This window comes from Gastrolobium bilobum, unplaced genomic scaffold, assembly GCF_033153095.1.
Source record: "Gastrolobium bilobum isolate Gb01-03AN ecotype WA unplaced genomic scaffold, APGP_CSIRO_Gbil_v1 utg11324, whole genome shotgun sequence".
NCBI classification, from domain to species: Eukaryota; Viridiplantae; Streptophyta; class Magnoliopsida; order Fabales; family Fabaceae; genus Gastrolobium; species Gastrolobium bilobum.
The window spans coordinates 150,912-175,417 of NW_026897832.1; the positions used below are offsets into that span (position 1 = coordinate 150,912).

General features: G+C 32.4%; 3 protein-coding genes across 5 annotated transcripts; 2 read left to right on the plus strand and 1 right to left on the minus strand.

Annotated features, from left to right (window-relative positions):
* Positions 1-1,935: 1,935 nt before the first annotated feature.
* On the plus strand, positions 1,936-3,699 carry LOC133310690 (bidirectional sugar transporter N3-like). The gene is made up of 6 exons (XM_061511657.1): positions 1,936-1,981; positions 2,358-2,394; positions 2,548-2,758; positions 2,941-3,102; positions 3,215-3,334; positions 3,445-3,699. Exons 1-6 carry the CDS (start codon positions 1,936-1,938, stop codon positions 3,697-3,699), a joined length of 831 nt encoding a protein of 276 aa, XP_061367641.1.
* A 4,188-nt stretch (positions 3,700-7,887) lies between these two features.
* LOC133310694 (serine/threonine-protein kinase PBS1-like) lies at positions 7,888-13,429 on the minus strand. Of its 3 annotated transcripts, XM_061511662.1 has the most exons (6): positions 13,130-13,429; positions 12,993-13,051; positions 12,431-12,636; positions 11,204-11,393; positions 8,846-9,237; positions 7,888-8,746 (listed from the first exon to the last, which is right to left on the minus strand). In XM_061511662.1, exons 1-6 carry the CDS (start codon positions 13,177-13,179, stop codon positions 8,288-8,290), a joined length of 1,356 nt encoding a protein of 451 aa, XP_061367646.1. In that variant the 5' UTR covers positions 13,180-13,429; the 3' UTR covers positions 7,888-8,287. The 3 variants fall into 3 exon arrangements, with proteins under 3 accessions (XP_061367646.1, XP_061367645.1, XP_061367644.1); XM_061511661.1 differs by having other exon boundaries at positions 12,431-12,630; positions 12,993-13,428; XM_061511660.1 differs by having other exon boundaries at positions 12,993-13,425.
* A 10,472-nt stretch (positions 13,430-23,901) lies between these two features.
* On the plus strand, positions 23,902-24,506 carry LOC133310705 (auxin-responsive protein SAUR72-like). Its single transcript, XM_061511674.1, has one exon. The coding sequence runs from the start codon at positions 23,961-23,963 to the stop codon at positions 24,504-24,506; it is 546 nt and encodes a 181-aa protein (XP_061367658.1). The 5' UTR covers positions 23,902-23,960.

Genomic DNA, 24,506 nt, shown 5'->3' on the forward strand with positions numbered 1-24,506 from the left:
ATATATATATATATATATATATATATATATATATATATATATATATTGGGAATTGATAGTAATTAATAAGTTTAATTCTCAATAAATGATAACCGTTGATTGACGGAAATCGACGGTAAAGATTTGGTGTCAAATTTCAAAATTTGACACCGGTGTCAAAGGATCCTGCCTCATATATATATATATGGTAAAATTATTTTGCAGTCGCTTTACGTACAACAACGGCAGGTGTATGGTTATGATTCCTCACATTTAATGCTTTCATTCTTTGTATGGTTATGATTCCCCACATTTAATACTTTCAAGTATATATATGACAAGTATTTGACTGTTGCACGTACAGCTGCTGCAAAAATATAAACCCCTACATATATATATATATATATATATATATATATATATATATATATATATGAGGTAAGATCCTTTGATATCAGTGTCAAATTTGAAATTTGACACCTCATCTGAGAGCCATTAGATCAAAAAAGATCAATGATATCACATGTTTACAAATCAGAGTCGTTGATTTTTTTTTTGATCTAATGACTCTCAGATGATGTGTCAAATTACACTGGTGTCAAAGGATCCTACCTCTATATATATATATATATATATATATATATATATATATATATATATATATATAGGCAGGATATTCTTACACCGGTGTAAGAGTTAGAAGTCTTATACTTAATCTTGACCATTTATCCACTTGTATCCAATGCCTCACATTACTAAAAAATTTGAGCCGTTAGATATAATTGGAATCAACGGATAAAAGTGTAACTTACACTGGTGTAAAATGATCTTGACACACATATATATATAGGGTTTAGTGAATGTACAGTGACTGGATATAAAATTTGGTCCAGTGCACTATGTTCTTTCGGGAGAACACAGTTATAGTAAATATTATAACTATGTTCTCCCGAGAGTACACCATTATAATATTTAGTATATTATGTTCTCCCTGAAGAACATAATACACTGGACTGTTCAGTCACTGAATTTTTATTTTTCCCATATATATATATATATATATATATATATTTATATATATACACACTAAGACTGAAATGCAAGAATCTCGCCTCCGCCACACAAATTCAAAACAAACAAACAAACTATAAATTATTTTTGTGGGATAAAAGTTATCTTAAAAACATAGTAGAGAGAGTTTTGTCTCCCTTGATGGTCATGTTTACCTTAAATCGGATTAGTTGAGTAAAAATAAACCGATAAATAAAGTAAAACAAGAGCTAGCATAGGTTAAGAGACAAACTAACAGAAATTAATGGAGGATTAAGGAAAGTTTTTGAAAACTTTATGATCGTGATCGTCAGAGTCTCAGATAACAGATGCCAGTGAGAAATGGCTTAGTTCTAGTGGTGTTTTCGATGCTCACATGCCCACAAGATCTATCAAGTGTCTACACATTCTCTTTCTCTCCAGAGATGATTATCTATCTATCAAGTGCCCCACTTCCCTAACTCTAACAATGTAGAACTTGAAACAATTACATGACATTACCTGCTGTACACTACCCATACCCCTAGTTTTGCATTATCTCAGTAACGTTAAAAAGACCTTACAACTTATGACCCCCCCCCCCCCCCCCCCAAAAAAAAAAAAAAAAAAAAAAAAAAAAAAAAGAAAAAGAATCTTGCAAGTTAGCATCATATGGAGTAGAATACAGAAAGTGGACGCTGATTCCACCACGTACGTACGTTTTTGCTATATTTTATTGAGCAGATTCTTTTTGTATTATAATTGCTCGCTCTTCGAGTGTGTGTATAAATAGAGAAGAAATCCTCACCAGCGTCAGCACCTGCATGAGATTTAGGGGTTGAGTTCCGAAGAAAGTTAAGGTTTCAGGTCCCCTGCCCCTAATTCTTTTGTAGTTGTTGTTTCCCAAGTCAATAAACAGAGAGCATCATGGCTATCAGTCACAATACTTTGGCTTTTACCTTTGGCATGCTAGGTACGATCAATTACCTCCGGTCCCTTTTCTTAATTTAATGCTACGAATATGTTCTTATCTTTTATTTCTCTTGTTCTAGTCCAATACAAACTCTAGAAGCAAATGTGCATGTTTACCATTTATGTTCCTTCATTCCCCTTTCCGGTTCACAATTTTTTTAAAAGAACTTTAGTAAATATTAGCTAGACTGGTCAATCTACACATGTCGATAATTTAGACACATCACACAAAGTTGTTACCAACCACCACATGATAGTGTCCCCTGTTTCGCCTTCGACCAATCTATATGTCCTTCTTCCCTTGATATAATATTCATAACCTCTAATATATTTTGCACTAAACAAAGGAATTAATATATTCTCCTTTTGATGCACAGGAAATGTTATTTCGTTCTTGGTATTCTTGGCTCCAATGTAAGTATTTATATCTATCAATCAACTCTTGTTACTTCCACTTAATTGATGAGGTTAAAAAAGAAAAAGAAAAAGAGAATAACGGATTTTAGTTAATAGTAATTATTATTAATAAAAAATATATATATATATTACTTTCCTTAAATATTGCAGTTCAACATTTTACCGAATATACAAGAAGAAATCGACGGAGGGTTTTCAATCACTGCCTTACCTGGTGGCGCTGTTCAGTTCCGTGCTTTGGTTATACTATGCTTTACTCAAAAAAGACGCTTTTCTCCTCATTACCATCAACTCATTTGGATGTGTGGTAGAGATCATTTACATCATCTTGTACATCACCTATGCGCCCAGGGATGCTAGGGTAACTATGTCCAAATACAATCTTAATTAATCTCATGAAACATATACGTACATACATTAATCTTGCTAATTATTTAAATAATTGAGTATAGCTATATATATATATATATATATATATATATATATATATATATCTTTCTCTTTCCAATTTGATACTAAAATGTCTTCGTTAATTAACTGCAGAACTTAACTTTAAAGTTATTTTCGGCAATGAACGTGGGCTCCTTTGCTTTGATCCTCTCAGTCACACACTTCGCCGTGCATGGTCCCCTTCGTGTCCAAGTTCTTGGGTGGATTTGTGTTTCCATTTCTGTCAGTGTCTTTGCAGCCCCACTTAGCATTGTGGTACGCGAAAATCCCTATAGTCATTGAGCTTATAAAATTAACGTATATATAGTATATTCTTCAACTGCTTGGCACTCCCGGCCACATGATCTTATTTTCTTGCTTTATGCAGGCACAAGTTGTTCGGACAAAGAGTGTAGAGTTTATGCCCTTCAATTTGTCATTCACACTCACATTGAGTGCCGTTATGTGGTTTGGTTACGGTCTCTTTCTCAAGGACATATGCATTGCTGTAAGTGTTATTGTACCAGTACAACTGAATCAGTTTAATATTCCAACCAAGCTAATTATTTAATTAATGAATCAGCCACTGACAAAATTAATTTTCCTTTTGTTGTGTAGCTACCAAATGTGCTGGGTTTTGCACTGGGATTACTTCAGATGCTGCTCTATGCCATTTACAGGAATGGCAACAAAAAGGTTATTACAAATGAAAAGAAGCAACCGCTAGAGCCACTCAAAAATGTTGTTATAGTGAGCCCGTTGGGAAATAGTGAGGTGTTCCCGACTGAGAAAAATGTACAAGGAAAGAATAAGAGCGAAGAAGATACCAAGGATAAGGGAAAAAGTGAAGAATCTGACGCCTGCGCAGTCTAAATGCGCGTGTCTGTTATTGTTTCGTGAGCACTTTGATGGCCACTTTAACTTACTGCTCTAATTTTCTTCCATTAAGTTTTAGCTACGTACCTACATGTGCTAGTGATTCTATCTTTCAAGTTTAACCACATTGAATCTTGCATTATAAATATTTCCATCCATCAGTAATGCTTGACGTTAACTACATGTGCTAGTAATTTTATTTTTTCAAAAACGTTTTTGAAATAATAAAATTACTTGATGCACTTTTCTCTTGACAAAACAGTAATTCATATATAACATAACCAAACAGGCAATGATTCATTTATAATTTTTTTTTTTTTATAAATTTTTACAAATGATAGTATATAGTGTACTCTAGTGTATTTCTAAAAATACATAATATAGTTTATAACATTTTATAAATAAAAAATTTGTAAATATAATCATTTCTTAATCAAATAGACAAACTCTTTCAAAATCTCGTGCTCGCTAAGATGATCAACAACTGATACATCACTTTAAATTAAAATTATTGTGCGCTATGAAGGTTCATAATTTTTTTTTCATGTTCATTGGCTTCATGTAAACAACTCGTTTACATTAAGGGTTGAAAGACTTTTCCAAAAAAAAAAAAAAAAAAAACTTATGAGTGATTATTTTGTATCGTTAACAGATGTATTTAAAATTAAATAATGATAAATAAGTAAAAAGTAATGTTGGGTATTCAATGTGAGAAATAAAATTCCATATTAATTAAGAATGAACTAAATAAAAACTATATAAATGAAATGACTCATAATTTCATTGTCTTAAATTTTAAGTTGAGTTATATATAACTGTAAATTTATGAAACTAGTAGTGCATAATACTAAACCTTAAAACACCATAATACTAACAATGGAAATGGCAATTGTGGCGAAAGCAGTTTGTTGTATTATTCCGTGGTTCAAAATATTAATTTGTTATTTTAAGAAATATATTTAAGTTTAACTTATCTATATCCATTTAAAAAACCAATTAAGTATTATAATTTTTTTTCCAAACTTTATCTTCATATATTATTTAGGGCACATTTGGTGCACAAGATAAAGGCTGATAGTATAAGATATGATAATATAAGGTCCAATTGTATAAGACCAGAATAAATTTTAATTATCCAACGTTTGACATAACATTGTATAAGATAATGTATTATATAAGATAATATTATTCAATATTTGATAATGCACTGTATAATAGTAAATAGTTTAAAAATAAATATTTTTGATAAAAACACCCTTTAATAGAGAATTTATATAATTCTTTCAAATATGCCATATAATATTAATTTTTATAAAAAAATCTATCGATATAGTAAGTTCAAAAAATATATTAATTTTCTTAAAAATAAAAATCTTCAGTATTTAAAAAAAATTCATGACTACTATATAAATAATAGAGTATTAAACAATAACTAATATTTTAATTTTTCTTCTACTTTTTTTTTCTATTTAAAATAGAAAAAAGCTCTTCCTTGCGTCTGTTGTGAACGTTATAATGCTACCATCTCGCCATCTCTTTGTCACTCTATTCACACTCTCAGTCTAACACTGATGATACTTTAGGTATTTTAATAAAACAATTTAGTCCAATGTAGTTATATTTTCTTGTAATCAAACTTAGTTAATAACTCTGAATCATTATTAATTAATTACATTTAATGTCATATATGTTAAAATGAGTATGTTGAACAATAAATACTTATAACGCATTTCTTTTTTTTTTACCTTGTACGTGTTTATATCTAAGACACACTGCTCGCGTACACAAACACGAATGTCAAGTTATAGTCTTCTTTCCATTTCCTTATTACCCCTCCGATCCGATCCTAGTTTATTGTTTTATTTATAAGTCACTTTATAAAATTATTACTATCTTTTTTTAACTTTTATATATATATATATATATATATATATATATATATATATATATATATATATGGGCTTAGTAAGTATCAAGTGACTGGATGTAATTTTGGTCCAGTGCACTGTATTCTCCCGCGTATTCTCCCGCGAGAATATAGTGCAAAAAATATTATAACTATGTTCTCCTGGGAGAACACCTGAAGAACACCATTGTAATATTTTTGCACTATATTCTCGCGGGAGAATATAGTCACAATACATTCACTGGACAGTCCAGTGACTGAATTTTGGATTTTTCGTATATATATATATATAAGCATTGGCGGACTCAGAAAACAAAATTATGTGTGCACACTTAAGGTGGGGTTCGGGAGCAGCTCCCCCGAAGATTTTTTTAAAGAAAATTTTAAATGTATTAATTGTAGGGGTTAATTGATCAAAAATCTACCTCTATTGATGTCTATTTGATCCAAAGTTGACCACTTTTGCTTCACAAAAAAACGTGAAAAATCCCATGCAATTCTCCTCCATTTGATGAAGATTGAATTTCATGAATCATTGATGTCCATTAAAGTTTGGAGCTAATAAGGTTTATGTTTCAAAAAAAGAAGAAGAGACAAAATAATGAGATAGGGTTTAAGCTTTAAGTTTTTAATTATATGGGTTGGTTGGGTTGGGCTTGGGCCTATTTTTTCTTTTCTTCTTTTCAATCTTCCTAATTTTTTTTTTTTTACTTGACCTAAATCATCTATCCCTTTAAAAAAAAATTTATCAAATTTTTGTGTCTGCATGTGCAGACACAAGCAACAACACCGGTCCGCCTCTGTATATAAGTGAGAGAGAATATTAACAAAATCAAAATAATAATTTGAATATGTTATCAAATAGTTATTTTTACTCATAATTAAAATTAGTTAATGCGTTTTTGAAATTTTTGTAAATTACCTTAGTTGATAGAAAAAAAGGAACGAAAGAAATATTAAAAAAACTCATCTATAAGAATTCAGGCTGCCAATTCTACAATGAAGAGGAAAAGGAGTTCTTTTTTTGATAAGGAACTTAGGCTTATATTATTTATTTTTCTGTTGATTTAAATGGCAAATTGACTACTGCTAAATAACGGCACGCCTTACGTGAATCTAAGCTCTATGGAACACGTGATTACAAACCAAAATTTATTATGGATCACTAACTGGATGTTAATCAATTACTCGGCTAACATGTTTTGACCAACCCAAATAAAAACATTCTTTCACATTGGTAATGAGTATAAAAGGATCGACAAATCATACTAACGCATATTATTTTATGAATCCTCATCATATAATCTCTTTCGGAACCATGACATCATGTAAAATTCTTGAATAGTTACTTTGCCAACTGTTTATGGCCACCGTTGCCATCGAATAGGAAGAAATTCGGGCTACAATTCTACGTTACTTTTTCAAGTACTTTTAATAATATTAGTCTAAAGTCAATCAAATGTGAGGATTCAAATTTTAGACAATATTTAAACAGTAGACTATTGGTAGCATTTGGTCTCCCCAAAAAAAAAAAAAAAAAAAAAACCTTATAAACGTGAAAAAGGCATTATGAGTTGGTCTAATTTACTATTATGTGAAAATAATATTAATCTATATTTATTTATTTTCTGAGAATACATACAAAATATTAAAAAAAAAAACAAAATAGGATGGTACCTTCGGAAGGAAGAGAATCATGCAAAGAATCTGATGGTAATACTCACTTTCAACCTCCCACAAATACAAGTACCTTATTATACGATCGGTTAATTTTTTTTGGAAATATTCCAATCGGTTCATTGCTTCGCAACTAATTCGATTCGGAGCGGGTCCAGAATTAAGACTTTAAACCCCTTCCAAAGGTGGTACTGGAAAAATTCAAACACATGCTCTCACCCCCACCTGCTTAGCTGCCATGCGCCAACTGAGCTACCACCATTTGGTTACGATCGGTTAATTGATTTTATCTAACATCCAATCCTATCATATTTTCAAAATGGGTTACAGGACAACGATAAAATCGCAATCTTACCGACTATTTCACCGAAGAATAAGACTTCAAAATTTTCCATTATAAGCCGAAGTAGAAGGCTGCATTATTAAGCCACTAGGCTGCATTAATTAAGCCACTATGTATGGTTTAGTGGTGAGGGATTTGAGTAAGTTATATTAGGTCATGTGATCAATTCTTACTTATATTTAAAAAAGAAAAAAAGAAAAAGAAAAGGCAGCTGCATTAATTACAATAACAAGCTAGTTGATAAAAATTATTGCTGAATACTGAGATTATCATAAACATACTACAAAGAATCTACCAAAGCTTTTACGACACAAAAACCATGACTAGTTCTAGCAATTAATGTACACCCTCGATTATGCTCGTGTTCAAGAGGTAAAGGTACAGAAAAGAAATAAGGGGGGAAAAAAGTGCCCAAAAGGTTATGTTAGAAAAGATATTATACCACGTTCATTTATGTTGCAGCCATGGCAAGAAATGGCAGCTAGCCAGATTCTAAATAAATTAGACCCCATTCTGTGGCCAAAATGGCTATCCAGATTGCTCTAGATCAGTTCAAAGAAAGATGACCTACCCATATTTTGCACCTTCCTTAGCCATAAGTCAGAAAACTAAGCAATCCAAGATATAGAAGAAGCTGCTGGGATTTGCACAAAAATAAATTAAGCGTTAGAACCATCAAAACTGCCCTGCTGCACACTTTGTCTTCTTTTTTCTCTCAAGTTCTCTCCCCACATCTTGGCTTCAGCCACGGCACGTTCTCTATCAAGATCTCTGTTTAACATCCTCGCAGTTTCTCGTGGGGAGTCATCTTTCTCGGATCCTTCCAAATCCCATCTGCGTCCAGATCCTGCAGCTTCATCATTTTTCATTATTCTTCCACCTTTATCATCTCTGTTCCTTTTATCATTCCCAGCATTGTTAGGGTCATATGCCTGGTTGACCAGATAAGAGAGGGCTGTCACCACATCTCCAATCATAGGACGTGTAGCAGCTGATTCTTGAATGCACATTGATGCCACAGCTAGAGCCTGGTAAAGACCCCTCATGGGAAATCGCCCCTGCAGCCTTGGATCAGCCAACTTTGAAAATTTCCTGCGGTCATTAAACAGTGGACGTGCCTGCTCAAACATATAAAACCACCATTACCTCTCCATTTTTATGTACTAGAGACTACGCATGCCAAACCAAATAAAATGACAATAAGAATAGAGGACAACCCATTTGACAAGGTTTTGTTCTCCATGGGGCTGGGTGCTATCGATTGCTTTACGGCCAGTAACCAGCTCTAAGAAGACCACCCCAAAACTATATACATCTGACTTTGCAGTCAGTTGTCCGGTCATAGCATACTCAGGAGCACAATAACCATAAGTTCCCATCACACGGGTAGAAACGTGTGATTTGTCACCAACAGGACCAAGCTTTGCAAGACCAAAGTCAGAAAGCTTTGGGTGGTATCCTTCACCAAGTAATATATTAGATGATTTGAAGTCTCTATAAATGACAGGAGGATTTGCCTCATCATGCAGGTATTCTAATCCTTTAGCAGCACCAGCAGCTACTTTCATCCTAGTGTTCCAATCTAGTGGTTCCTTATCAGGGGGAAGATCTGCACAGAAGTCAATAAACAATGATTCAACATTAGTTGTTATTATGACAATTGCATTTTGTGAAGAAAGCAGTAGTGTAACAGTAACAGACATGACATTTATTCTATAACTCTTCCCAAAGTTTAGAGATGCTCCTCGTCAGTCATCAGAACACAAAAAAATATGCACCAGGTAAAAAGAAAACAACTCCTAGCAAACTCAGCAGTTACTTCAATGCTTATCATATATGGCAATCCTTTCCATGATTTGGAATCATGGAAGCCTTTCTCTCTTGAAAGAGCTATAATATGGAGCACTGGATAGGTTCAGATTCTTCTGAATGCATTACCCCAGCCTTTGTTGTTCTAATCTATGGTGAGGAAGCTTCATAGTCATTAGATACTAAGTACGGTATACTACTTTATGGTCAATGGATATACTACCGGTACCTCCATTTTATCTTATTTCAACAAAGAAATTCAGTTAATCTTGGGTTCTACATCCTATGGATGCCCTTCATTTCAAATTCTATTCACATCCTGCATACATCTCTTGTGAATGAATGGGCAAACTAGAAGAAGGCTAAAACAACATCTTAACTACGACCTTGCTATATATAGTCTCATTTTTAAAAAAGAATAAAGAAAAAATAAAACCCGTTATCTCATAGTTTTAACATGTTTTTTGGCATCCTAAATTGCATATACTGGTTTAAGATACAGTTTTGAGTAAAGGAAAAGAAATCCTTCATTTAATGTGAATTTTTTTTTTTTTTTTTGAATTCAAGTTTATGGAACTTCAGACAGAGCTCTGGGCATTCCTATTTTAAATCCATCAGGCCTGTTATGTATTTTATCTATAAAAATGCCTAGCTTGAAGCCTGAAAGCTCAGCCCCAGTCACCTCTACTTAATTGTGTTATACTAGGTGGAACAACTGCACACTTGTACGAAAATACCTACTTTAAATTCATTTTGTAGCTACCGCTTAATTGATGCTACCATGCTATGCCCAAGAAGAAGACATTTAAAAGTAAAAGTCGTGATAGCTGATGATGATTTTATTGAGGAAGCTGCAATCTCAATTTATATTCATGCCATCTTATCGCACAGAATTTTATAGCTTCTATGCAACTCACCCAAAATCATTATGGTAAGAAATTTGAATAACAACGTGGGTCCCAAGCAAAAAGTATGGAAATGGAAGTACATAACGAGATAAGAAGGAATCTTGAAAATAATGAAATAGCAAATTCAGGAACTCTTAACTGCTATAAATTATAATCATATGCATTGGAGGCAAAACATGGAACATAAAAATTAAAAGCACATAATGTACTGAGCATTGGCGTTCCCGTGCAAGGGCAAAACACCCACAGATAACGGTTTGTCATAGGTTCAAGACAGTTAAAATCACAAAAAGTAGAAATTTGTAATCACTTTTAAGTAGATATGTGAGAAAAGAACAAACAACATGCATTTTAGAGAATACAAGAACTTAGACAATGTTAACCAGCAAAAGCAGCTCACTCGCTAACTAGAAATGTGATTCTACAAGAGAAAGTCCAGTGTGTCCTAGAATACAATGACCGACCACTATCAGAATTTAACTTTATTTCGGTATTTTCTGTGCAGTACTCAATTATATTCCTAATTTCCTATGAATCCCAAAACACATAGTAGTAATTTAAATGTTACCATCATTTCACCAGGGATGTTAGATCATGCAACATCTGACACTAAGCCTTGACTCAGAAATGCTAAACTTATAATAAGCTCCAATATTGTCCTTTCTTGCATTAGTACTGCATAAGACTACACAATTACTGTTGAGACTTTAATTTTTTAAAATGCATTAGCAACTGGTTTTGGTGTTCAAGATATTTCAAAAAGAGAATAATAATTCCTGATTTCCTAATTTCTGAGAAACGTTAACCAAAAATAAATTCTAATCATACAATTAGGAATGAGGTGTAACACAACCATACCGTGAAGGTGATCTTCCAATGATCCCAATGGCATAAAATCATAAACGAGGAGGCGTTGATCCCCATCCGCACAGTATCCAATGAGGTTCACAAGGTTTGGATGATGTAGAAGACTGAGCATGAGAACCTCTACAAGGAATTCTCGATTACCCTGAAGACCATTTTTGTCCAATTGTTTAACAGCAACTATCTGTACACAGCTAAATGAACAAATATTAGGACTCACTAGTCATTAGAGGCCTCAACCATACCAATTACCAAATCTCTTGAGCTTTTAAAATTCAGTATTACCTTCTTCCTTTAAAAAAGAGTGTTGCTGTTCTGACACCAGTTTTTTGGTGTAAAAGTTACAGCATTTCAATCCCTGCACAAGGGACCTACTAAAATGTGGGGACCCTGTGCAGGGAACCATATGCAAGGCAATTTGGCAAAAAAGAAAAAGAAAAAAAGAAACATGAAGAGATGGGCCAACATTGTAAGATATCTGATCGAGAAGAAACATGAATTTTAATGTATGAACTAACATGTCCTATTATTTCTTTATCATCCTCCTAGGTAAGTGCAACAGCTAAATGTACACATGAAGTATTTTGCAGCCCATAATAATAACTATATCAGATTTAAACAAGACGATTCAACATTTGCAGGATAGTTATGGAATTAAGCTTGTAAAAAATAATCATAAGAACCATAATTTTTCTTTTTCTTTTTCCCTACTTTGCAGCTATATCAAGTGATGATAAATGTAGCATCAACCAGGCCTTATCCCTCTCGGCCGGGGTATATGGTAATATGGCTCCATCGCTGTTGATGTGTATTACATTGTTGTTCCATGTCTTAAAAGATCAAACAATATCTCATGTTGACAGCTGACTACCTAACACAATCATCTCATTTTCCTAGACCTAGGATTTGCTTTTGCACTTGGTTGATAATTTTAGAACAATGCTTTTATCATTACATGCAATTGATGATAAAAGCATTATGAAGTTATGGAACAACAGCAAAAGGAAATCGTTGGTCTAGACTAGGAAGAGGAGAGCGAGCAATCCTAGGAGAGATTGCGTAAGCAACTAAGGGATAAAATCTGAGATAAGCATATTTTTTTTTTTTTTTTTTTTTTTGAGGGTGCAAAAGGAACCAGTCCAACAAAGCATCGTATTCTTTCATTCTTGTTACAAGAGTAGAAGCATAATACCACGTTAATAAAGAATAGAAAGATTGTACCTGACCCGTGCTTTCCAGCCTTCCTTTGTACACCCTTCCAAAACCACCTTCCCCTACAAAGGACTCTGGTCTAAAGTTTTTTGTTGCAGCTGCAAGTTCACGGAAAGTAAAAGTTTGAGCAGCAATTTGGACAGCGGGTCCATCCTTGAGAGGGGGCAGTTCCCTTTTGGAACCTCCATTACTTCTGGACCGTAACTTGTCTGCTCCTGCAATACAAAATTCACCAACACAAAGAATTGAGAATCAATAAGTATTCCAGAACTCCTGACAGAGACAGAGCACCTTGAATTCAACAGAAGCTCATTCAATTAGGAGGAGGCATGATTAACTTTGTTCACCAAATAGGTTTGCTAATTGTAACTTACACTTAATTTAGGCATGTCTTAGGTATGCAAATAGACAGCTTCAATTGTGAGCATAACTAAATAGCTAGAAAGCCATTTGGTACCCTGAATCCCAGGTATTGATATATGGAGATTCCATTTCATTTTTGTAAAGATAGAGTTTGACGGATAAATCAAGATGAGATGGAAATATAAATAAATGAATACATACTACTAACCAGAGGGCAATCTGGAAATATGAGAAGGGAGGGTTGGATTGGGTTGGTGCTGGTTACGGTTACGGTTACGGTTACGGTGATCCTGATCCTGATCCTGATTCTGATTCTGATTCTGATCCTGATCCAGCTGAGAATTGAGGTTGTGATCCTGTGTTGAAGTCGAATCGAAACACGAGAAGCAACCCATATATCCGGAATCAAAGAAAAACGAAAGCTTTACGAATGAAATTCAGTTTATATGTCTGCAACTGCAAGACTGTGTTAAGAGTTTACAGAGTAAAAAAAGGAAGTAAAAAAAGCAAGTAATGGTCACTGGTCAGGTCAGGTCAGAGTGGTGATCATTCATGGGACAAACAGATTCTTCTATTAATCGCATCGCAGTCGCACAATCCAAAAGACAGAACCAAACGAATCTAATCTAATCTAAGTCCACCAAACGCCACTAATAATGAAATCCACTACCAAAACAACTTCCGTGGCGCTAGGCTGGGCTGCCACACATTAATACAAATTATTATTATTATTATTATTATTATTATTACCTTTTTATGAGCTGAAAATGCTCCCAATCACCTTCCTCACTGGTCTCTACATACTTGTAAACTACATGAAAAATGAAGGGAGATTAATTCCCTCAAATCAAATGCATCATTTGATATTGGGGTAGCTAAAGCTTAACCTTAATTTTAGTTGGCATGAAAATGCATCCCAAAATATCTTTATCTAATATCTTAATTTTTTTTTATTTTTTTTTATTGATTCGAAAACTTCAGAAACATAACATAATACAACCCCGATTTGAAGGTTTAGGGTTTAGGGTAAATTTCGAGCCCCGATTCAATTGAGTAATATGAAAATGCAAAGGTATCACAAGACACGCGAGAGAAGAAAGCGACATGAAAAATGGCGGGATTGGCGGAAGCAACGAAGGAGGTGTGTGTGACAGTTTCAAGGAGAAAAGTACAATAAATAATGTATGAAGGGAAGGGGTTGTAATTGAAACATAAATAGAAGTTGCAACTGCAATTTATTTATTTATTTTCTTTTTTGGTGTACACTCAAACTCAGCATTCTGATTCTAAAAATTTATTTATGATTGTGATTTCCAGGTCGATGACTGCGGCACTGTCCCTGTCACTATGCTTAGTGCCCTGCCCAATTTTTTTTATTTTTTTTTACAAAAGCGAGAATTCAACACATAATTTAATACAACTTATTTAAATCTCTTATCACTATATTATTACCTATTTAATATTTCTCGCCCTCATAATACTATCATTTTCTTTACAAAAAAAAAATTGTAGAGCAGTCAGAAAATTTAATATCAAAAATATATTTATTAATTTTTCAAATGAATGAGTAATTTTTATTTTTTTTATTCAATCTATTAATCATCTTTTAAAGCTGGCTCTAAATTATTTGAGACTGTATCTTCTCATGTGTTAATTAACTTGATTATTAAGGGAAGAGGGAGAAAATTATTAGGATAGATAGTTATAAAATTATGATAGTTAATTCACTTTTATATAATTGTAATTTATCCATATGAATGAATTAAAAAAATGAGAATATCCATTTCCAAAATCTTTTAGTTAATTGTTTTTTTGGACGGTTTAGCTTTACTCTGTTTATTTTGTAATTATACTGCACTATGAAAGAATAATATAATGCTGCCTTATTCGTTCCTTCTTATATCAAGTTGCCCCGGTAGGAAATAGTCGTGAAATTTGAGTTTTTATTCAAAAACATTTAACTTCTTAATTGATATAACTATCATCGATCTATGTATATTTTAGATTAAATTTTTAAAATAATTTAAATTATTAGATGTACTATTGCCGAGATATGTCAAATTTTCTCTACCTATGGAGGCAGGTGTTGGACTTGCTAACATATATGCAAGAAATGCGTAAATATATCATCCACAAGTAATATAGGGCATATTTAATATCTTAGTTATCGTTCCCGCAAAGATCTTGACAATGTGAGTTAATTGCAAAAATTGTAAATGCTAAACTGAATAAAAAATAAAAATTATCCACGAGAGGAACAAAAAAGAAAAATAACAGAAATGTAACATATAAACTTCTTTTTGGATTTTTCTAAGTACTTGTGAACTGTTGATTTATGTGTACAGAAAATAAAGATACAAAAATAACTTCAATCTAAAATTTCTTTTTACCTTTTTGGACTATTCTATATGTTCATTTTAAAATGCAATAAGGAAAATTTTTAGAGGATTAAAATCAGAAACAACAAGAGATAAGATTGGGTAAGAAATAAAGTTGAGCTTTCAGTTTACTCTTCCCACAGCATTGAAAGAAATACTAATTACAAATTGCTCAATTCAAATTCCCAGTTAGCGGATCACTTTTGTTGATTTTAATCTCTTAAAATCATTTTATCCAAAACTTCCATTCACACATCTCTGCGCTAAATGCAGTGAGGACTCCTATATTTTAAGTCCAAAGTTACATGGTAGATGCTCTCATTTCTAAGTGACAACCCTTGAATGATCTCTTATTCAAGCACATATGCATGTGCTTAATGCATTTTCCAAAAGGAGCTACCTCTCGATTACTTCTTCCTAATTAAACATCTAACATCAGGCCTAAATGCAAAATGTTTAAACAACAAGTTCGGCATTAAACAACTGAGAATTCAAATTTAACAACAGTAATTAATTAGCAAGCATTCCACACTGAGGTTCGGGTAACCTAGACCCAACCTTCAAAGATTTAGCTCATACCATAAAGGTTGAACTACAAAAATAGAAAACGAAAATTAAAAAGAAATTACAACTCAACTAAAAATTACGGTGCAGAAGCTATAACCACAAAATAGCTCTGCTACAATGCTCTGAAACAAAATTAAAAACTACTCAACAAAATAAAATTGTTAAAAGAAAAGAAAAGAAGAAGACCAGAAAGAAGACGAAGGACCACCTTGCATGGTGCTAATTTCTCCATTTATAGTGCGCCTTCTACACACACATGGGCTTTGGGCTGTTTGTTAGCATACACGCGCACTCCTCTTGCAAAAATCGTGTGACCCCTTTTCGCACAATCACCTCCACGGTTTTGCCACCCAAAATCTGTTTGCACATCCACTGCATGTAACAACTTCACCAAAAATGACAGCTAAGACCTTGGTTCCTTCTCACACGATTTGGGTTAAGTCACGAGTTAGGAAAAATTATATGGTAAAAGAAAACAATATGATATTTGGTTTGGTGGCTCATGGGTTCAACGAAATTTGAGGTCATGTGTGGTTATGGCTTGATGTAATGGGTGGATTTGGTGATGTGTAGTTGAGATGAGAGAGGGTTAGAGTTCAAAGAGGGGTATAAAAATAGAATTGGGATCGTGACTACCCTACTGCCCTTCTTGTTTAGTTACTGCTGTCTGATATTTTTTTTGCCATGCTGTCTAATTTGACTTCTTTTGGACTTGACCTTTTGTGCCTTTAAAATTTTGAAATAGAAACCAAATATAAGTTCATAACCCACTTTAAATCTCAACAAACTAAAAATAGGATATACAGTAGGGGTGTGCAAAAAAACTGGTTCACTTGTCCTGCCCTTGATCTTACCTTGACCCGACCCATAAATACCCATATTTTTTGAACTGGTTTAAATACTGACCCACTTTTATTTGGGTCAGTTTTAGACCTAACTCGTTTTAATATTGACCTACTGACCCGAAACTTGACCCATACCCATTATATGAAAAAAAAAATCACAATTACATTAAAAGAAAACTTTTAACGTAAAACAATTACGTCAAAATTTTTTATGGAAAATATTTTCATAAAAATTTTCGCAAAATTTTTTGACGAAAAATATTTTCATCAAAATTTGTGACTAAAAACATATCGGTAAAAAAATTAAACGGAAAACATATCGTCAAAATATTTCACAAAAATATATATTCATAAAAACTTTCGACGAAACACATTTTCATCGAAATTCTTTGACGGAAAAAAATTTCATCAAAATTCTTTAAAGATTTCAAATTTCGGCGAAAGTTTTCGATGGAAACATTTTCGTTAAACTTTTTGACAAAAAAAATTTTGTCGAAATTTTTAGCGAAACACATTTCTATCAAAAAATTTCGACTAAATATTTTCGTCAAGTTTTTTGATAAAGAATATATCCATCAAAATTTTCAACGGAACACATTTCTGTAAAAAAATTCGTAAAATTTTTTGACAAAAATATTTTGTCTAAATTCTTTAGAGAATCTAAATTTCGTCGAAAGTTTCAAATGAAACATTTTCCTCAAAACAATTTCCTTTGAAAATTTCGACGAAACACATTTCTATCAAAAAAATTTGACGGCAAAAAATTTCATTAAAATTCTTTACAGATTTCAAATTTCGGCGAAAGTTTTCGATGAAAATATTTTCGTCATCAAAATATTTTGACGGCAAAAAATTTCATCAAAATTCTTTACAGATTTCAAATTTTGGCGAAAGTTTTCGACGGAAACATTTTCGTCATCAAAAAATTTTGACTGTAAAAAATATCGACGGCAAAAAATTTCATCAAAATTCTTTACAGATTTCAAATTTCGGCGAAAGTTTTCGACGGAAATATTTTCGTCAAAAAATTTTGACGGCAAAAAAATTCATCAAAATTCTTTACAAATTTCAAATTTCAGCGAAAGTTTTCGATGGAAACATTTTTGTCATCAAAAAATTTTGACGGCAAAAAAATTCATCAAAATTCTTTACAGATTTCAAATTTCGGCGAAAGTTTTCGACGAAAAAATTTTCGTTAAATTTTTTGACAAAAAAAAAAATTTCGTCGAAATTTTTAGCGAAATACATTTTCATCGAAAATTTTCAACTAAATATTTTCGTCAAGTTTTTTGATAAAAAATGTTCATCAAAATTTTCAACGGAACACATTTCTATAAAAAAATTCCGTAAATGTTTTTGACATAAAAACCATTTTGACGAAAAAAATATTCTGTCAAAATTCTTTAGAGAATCTAAATTTTATCGAAAGTTTCAAATGAAACATTTCCCTCGAAATAATTTCCGTCAAAATTTTCGTCAGAACACATTCCCATCGAAATTTTGAACGAAAAACATTCCGTCAAATTTTTTGACAAAATTCTTTTTTCGTTTAAAACATTTGATGGAAGAAATCATTTTCGTCAAAACTGTTGACGGAAACTAAATTTCAATAGATACTTTTTTTTTGTAAAAATTTCGACGAAAAAATAATTTTGTGACGAAATTTTCGTCTTTTGCAAAGTAAAAATTTCGACAAATTTTTTTTGAGAAAACCAAGTCGAAAACGGGTCAGGTCAGATTTGACCCAGTTCAGAAATCAAGTCAGACCCACTTCAGAAACCAAGTCAGGTCAGATCCAAACTGGTTCTAAACTAGTTCAAAAAAATCCAATCCAAGTCAGACCTGACTTGGATCAAATTAAAGCGGGTCGGGTCAAAATACCTGACCTATAAAAACCAAGTTGGGTCGAGTCGGACAAAAACCTGACCCGACCTGACTCATGCACAGCCTACTTAATAGTGAATAAGTCTTCTCATAAAGAATTATCAGCAGGTACAGGGGAAGTCATGCTCCGCCTCCAATTTTCATATTTCACATTTATATTTTAATAGTAAAGAGGAAAATATCAATACACCCCTTCAACTTTTATCTGAATTCACTTATGAATTATGTCAAACAATCAAACTTAATGGAAACATAAATTCCACATATATCAATAGTACCTTTGCATTTCTTTAGTCCAAATGAGTTTCCCGCTTAAAACTGATAACAAATCATTTTTTCCCACGAATCAACGAAATCTACTACAACAATAAACATTAATAATAAAATAGCTAACGGAACTACCGAAAATCGAAGGGGAAGAAGAAACAATAAACATTAATAACAATAATAAATGACACAATTCAAAAAAAAACTCGCGTAACTTCACCTGGAATATATACATGTGTGTAAGAGGAATCAGTTTATATCACGCAAGTTAAATCACTCATATATCATTCAATAATTTTTTTATTAGAAAAATGTGTCTAAAAAATCATCGATTCATTGAAATTTTATAGGTTATATTTATAAAATATTAAATTAATTTAAAATTATTTAATACTTTATGTATATAGTATACATAAAGTTTAACAAAATATATAATCTTGAAATATATGAAAATAAGAATAATTTATTTTTATTTATTATTTAATATTTATAAGACATGATACAAAAAATAAGGTGATAAATAATTGCAATTTAAAGGTTAATGAAAAAATTACATTTTATGTAAAATTATTGCATGATATAAGAGTAATTTTGACTTTCAAATTGGTATTATATATATATATATATATATATATATATATATATATATATATATATATATATATATATATATAATTGTTTCATTAAATAATAATATTTTCAGTAAAAGTGTTGTAAAATTGCTATTACCATGGACCAAATTATGAAAAATATGAAGAAATAATAAATGAGTAGGAGTTGACACAAGATTGAAAAAAAGCCATGATTTTTTTTCTTTACTAGCTAAAAGTTTACGAGGTAGGATATTCTTACTACCCATTTTTTTTACTACCATTTCATTACCACTCTAATCACCATTGGATTAGAGGAAAAATTAAATGAAGAGAGAGAAAAGAAAAATAACTTTTGAATCCAATGGTGATTAAAGTGGTAGTAGAAAAAATAAGTAGTAAAAATATCCTACCTCAAAGTTTATATGCTAGAGATGTCACTTGTAAGAAATACCTTACCATATCATTTTATGTTTGAAGGAATGAATCTCGTACCCTAAATTCAAAGGATATGAAAATACCCTAATAAATAAAAAGGAATAGTTTAAAAAGAGTAAGTTGTCATATTCTAATTATGCTAAGGCATACTTACAAGCCTTAGCAATTGACATTAGCAACGTAAATAAATGACCTATTAATGAAAAATGAAATATATTTTTTTTTGGAAATATTCTAATCGATTCATCGCTTCGCGACTAGTCAGATTTGAAACGGTCCACGATTAAGGTTTTAAATTCCTTTCAAAGGTGTCAGTGAGCCGAATATCATTAAAATAAAAAGGTTATGATTGTTAGTGTTGTTAAACCCGACCCGGACATCGATCCGGTCAGGGTACTGGGTCACTGGTCGGACCGGTTGACCCGTATATATATATATATATATATATATATATATATATATATATACATATAGATATATAAAAATATATATAAATATAAACATATAAATTCAATTATATTCTCCATATCTAAAATGAATTAAACAAGGTTCACTAAATAAGCTAAAAAACATGAAGCATAAATAAATAAAAAGTGCATGTTAATATGTCAATTGAAATTGCAACTCAGAATTCCCATAAACATAACTCTCAATGACATTGAACTCATATTTTTCAAATTCAACTACATTAAAATGAAATATGTCACATTCTCTAATTTTTTATTTCACAAATTGATTCAGTATTAGAAACTAAGAGGTCATTGTAGAAGAGTATACTAGCGAATAAAATTACAAAAAACAAAATGAGTTTTACAATTTTTTTGATAAGATAAAACAGTTTTGTTTTTTTGTTTTTTAAATGCATGACTCGACCCGGTCACCTGGTCACCAGATTTGACTGGTCGATGCATAACCAGTCCAATGCTTAACCTGAACCGGTCTGATGATCGGTTCACCGGGTTCCGGGTCAACCCGGCCGAGTCGGGCGGGTTTTATAACAGTGATCGTTATCATGGTAAGCTAATTAAATGGAATCAGTGTTTGTTCTTTTATAATATAGAGAATTGTGTCATTTTAGTCAATTCAAATATTAAATAAAAACAATTATGCTAATTAAAATGACTTTCTTTTAAAAGGATAAATATTTTTTTTCTAATTAGATATGAATAATAATACATTGAAATAATACAATAATTAAAAGATAACTATATATAGAGAAGTATATGGCTTGACATGAGCACAATAGTTATTCGCGCACTCGTTGAAAGTTCAAAACTTGGGAAAAAGTACCATTTTAAAATTTTTGAGCAAAAGAATTGCTCAGTTAAAGTTGATTGGATAAGTTTTTCCAAAGTAATGCAGTCAAACATGTCACATATGCTGACGGGACTAGTCTCGTCACTGACACTGACGAGACTCGTGCCACGTCAGCGCCATGTAGGCAGTTTTGTTACCATAAAACTTTAGAAGACTATAACTTGTGACTCGGGTATCCAAATCAGATGATTTTTTTTTATTTCACATAACTTTTCGAGATCTACGCAATGACATCTCATTTAACATATTTTATCTCTCACAAACATAATTTGAATTGGTAACAATTGTACCACAATCACGCGTTTAAATTCAGAAGATCTTCAAACTATGTTTGTGGGAGATAAAATATGTCAAATTAGATGTCATTGCGTAGATCTCGAAAATTTATGTGAAATAAAAAAAAAAATCATCTGATTTGGATACCCGAGTCACAAGTTATGACATTCTGAAGTTTTACGATAACGAGACTGCCTACGTGGCGCTGACGTGGCACGAGTCCCGTCAGTGTCAGTGACGAGACTAGTCCCGTCAGCATATGTGACATGTTTGACTGCATTACTTTGGAAAAACTTATCCAATCAACTTTAACTGAGCAATTCTTTTGCTCAAAAATTTTAAAATGGTGCTTTAGCCTCAAAACTTGGGATAATGATTTTTTGAATATTTAAATGTTTCTGATAATTTTTTTTTAAGTTTTTGTTAATCTCCTACATAATATGCAAAATGACTAATTAATTCAAAACTTGGGATAATAATTATTAGTTATGGTCACAAGATTATTAAGTAAGATATATGTGCAGAGAACTAAAGCACCATTTTATAGTTTTCGGACAAAAGAATTGCCCGGTTAAAGCTGATTGCATAAGTTTTTCCTAAGTAATGCAGTCAAACATGTCACCTGTGCTGACGGGACTAGTCCCGTCACTGATACTGACGGGACTCGTGCCATGTCAGCGCCACGTAAGCAGTCCAATTACCGTAAATTTTCGGAAGACCATAACTTGTGACTCGGGTATCCAAATGAGATGATTTTTTTTTTATTTCACATAACTTTTCAAGATCTACGCAATGACACCTCATTTGATATATTTTATCTCCCACAAACATAGCTTATGGATAAACACTCTTGTGATTGTGATACAATTGTTACAAATTCAAACTATATTTGTGGGATATAAAATATGTCAAACGAGGTATCATTGCGTAGATCTCGAAAAGTTATTTGAAATAAAAAAAAAAATCATCTTATTTGGATACCCGAGTCACAAGTTATGGTCTTCCGAAGATTTACGGTAATTGGATTGCCTACGTGGCGCTGACGTGGCACGAGTCCCGTCAGTATCAGTGACGGGACTAGTCCCGTCAGCACAGGTGACATGTTTGACTGCATTACTTTGGAAAAACTTATCCAATCAGCTTTAACCGGGCAATTCTTTTGTCCAAAAACTTCAAAATGGTGCTTTTCCCCGAGAATGTATAATTTAAGATAATAAGTTATGCATTGCATCATGAAAAAGAAAAGTAAAAAATCAATTTACATATTTACAGAGGTTAACAATAATAATTTGACGTACGACTTCTGCTTAAACATTTATTTTATACTGCATTCTTGTATCATATGTATATTAACAAACCAATCCGAAACAGGAGTTACAAAGTTTGGTTTGATAATGATTACCAATAAAATTAGACTTTTTGCAAATAATATTATAATATTGTATAAAAATAGTCTACTCGCGGCAATTGTCATTGGCTTAAAATAATAATGCTCATAATGTGTTTCGTGAAATGACATTTTGATGACAACTAGATAAGTTTTAAATATCAACATCACGATTAAGAAATTAAGAAAAGGTTTGCATATGTCAAAAGTGGTTAAATTATATAAGCAAGAAAATTAAGAAGTTGTCGCAATTGGAAATACGTATAAAATATAATGTAATATTTCAACTCTGAACCAAAAAGATAATAAGAACAGAGAAATATACACGAGACCGAAGTAAAAGCAATTTGTCTTATTTGTTGGTGGGGATTCATTTTTGAAACTTAAACTTAAACTTAAAGAAAAATATATATAAAATTATGATAATTAATGAAAACAGTAACAATCTAAAATATAAAAAAGTATTAAAGTATTAAAATAAAATTATCGATTTTAAAATAAATAAGGATAAGGGGTTTTGTTTTTGGATCCATAAAGAAATTGTAAATTTCTGGTACATAGAAACTGGACCCTTGAAGTGAGTGTAGGGAAAGAAGATAATAATTGAAGGAAAGAAAACGAAGCGTTGACAAAAAGGGAGTAGTCCACTAGAAATAATGTATTGGGTGGGTATAATAGGCCCAATTTTGTGTGTGTGTGTGTGTGTGTGTGTGTGAGAGAGTGTTTTTTTTTATATATAAAGGGAAACAGGTGGCGGGTTTGTCCATGCCAAGCCTTTACCAGGATAGAACCGCTTGGCGCAGAAATAACTCGTGAGGTCCTCATCTGTACGTGTGACTCTGTCTTCCTTCCTTCTTCATTAATATTCATTCATTCGGTCACCATTCTCTTCTGAATTCTGAATCTCTCTCTCTCTCTCTCTCTCTCTCATATATATGCCTCTGTATATCTTCTTATATCTTACCTTGAACCCACTCTCCTCGTCAACTTATTGATTTCCTCGGTCACATATATATATATAAATTTCATTTGTTGCACTCACACTTTATTATTTGCTAGAAATGAACAACACAATGAGGCCAAGGAGTCAAGTCATGTTTAATTCAGTTTACGACAGGGGCTGACTCTCTCTCTCACACACACACAGTCCCATCCAACACCAAAAACATCTCTTGCATGTGTTGTACAATAATCTATATACTATAGTTAAGTAGCAAATAAATTAAAATGGAAGGCATGATATCGATGAAGGGAAAAGGGAAAAAGAAAGGTCTATTGAGCAAAACATGGGAGCGATGTAAGTCCGTAGGAAGAGGACGCAAGGGTTCATCCTCATCCAAGGCGGCTATTGCTTCCCTTTCTCTGACAACAACAACAACAAGGAGCAAATCGTGGCCAAGCCATGATCAGGAGGAAGAAGAAAAGCGAGGAAAGAAAGGGAGAGGGAGAAGTGTGGCCCCACAAGGTTGCTTCTCGGTGTATGTTGGGCCACAAATGCAAAGGTTCGTGATCAAAACTGAATACGCAAACCACCCTTTGTTCAAGATGTTGCTGGAAGAAGCAGAGTCAGAATATGGTTATAGCAGCCAAGGCCCTTTGGCACTTCCTTGCAACGTTGATCTATTTTACAAGGTGTTGATGGAAATGGATGATGAAGCCACTGCTACTACTACTACTCAACAAACTCATCGAGGCTGTGCTAATTTTGGGAAGCGTTCTCGTTCTTATCATCTTCTTAGCCCTTCGCGGATGCTTGCCATCAACCCCTTCTGA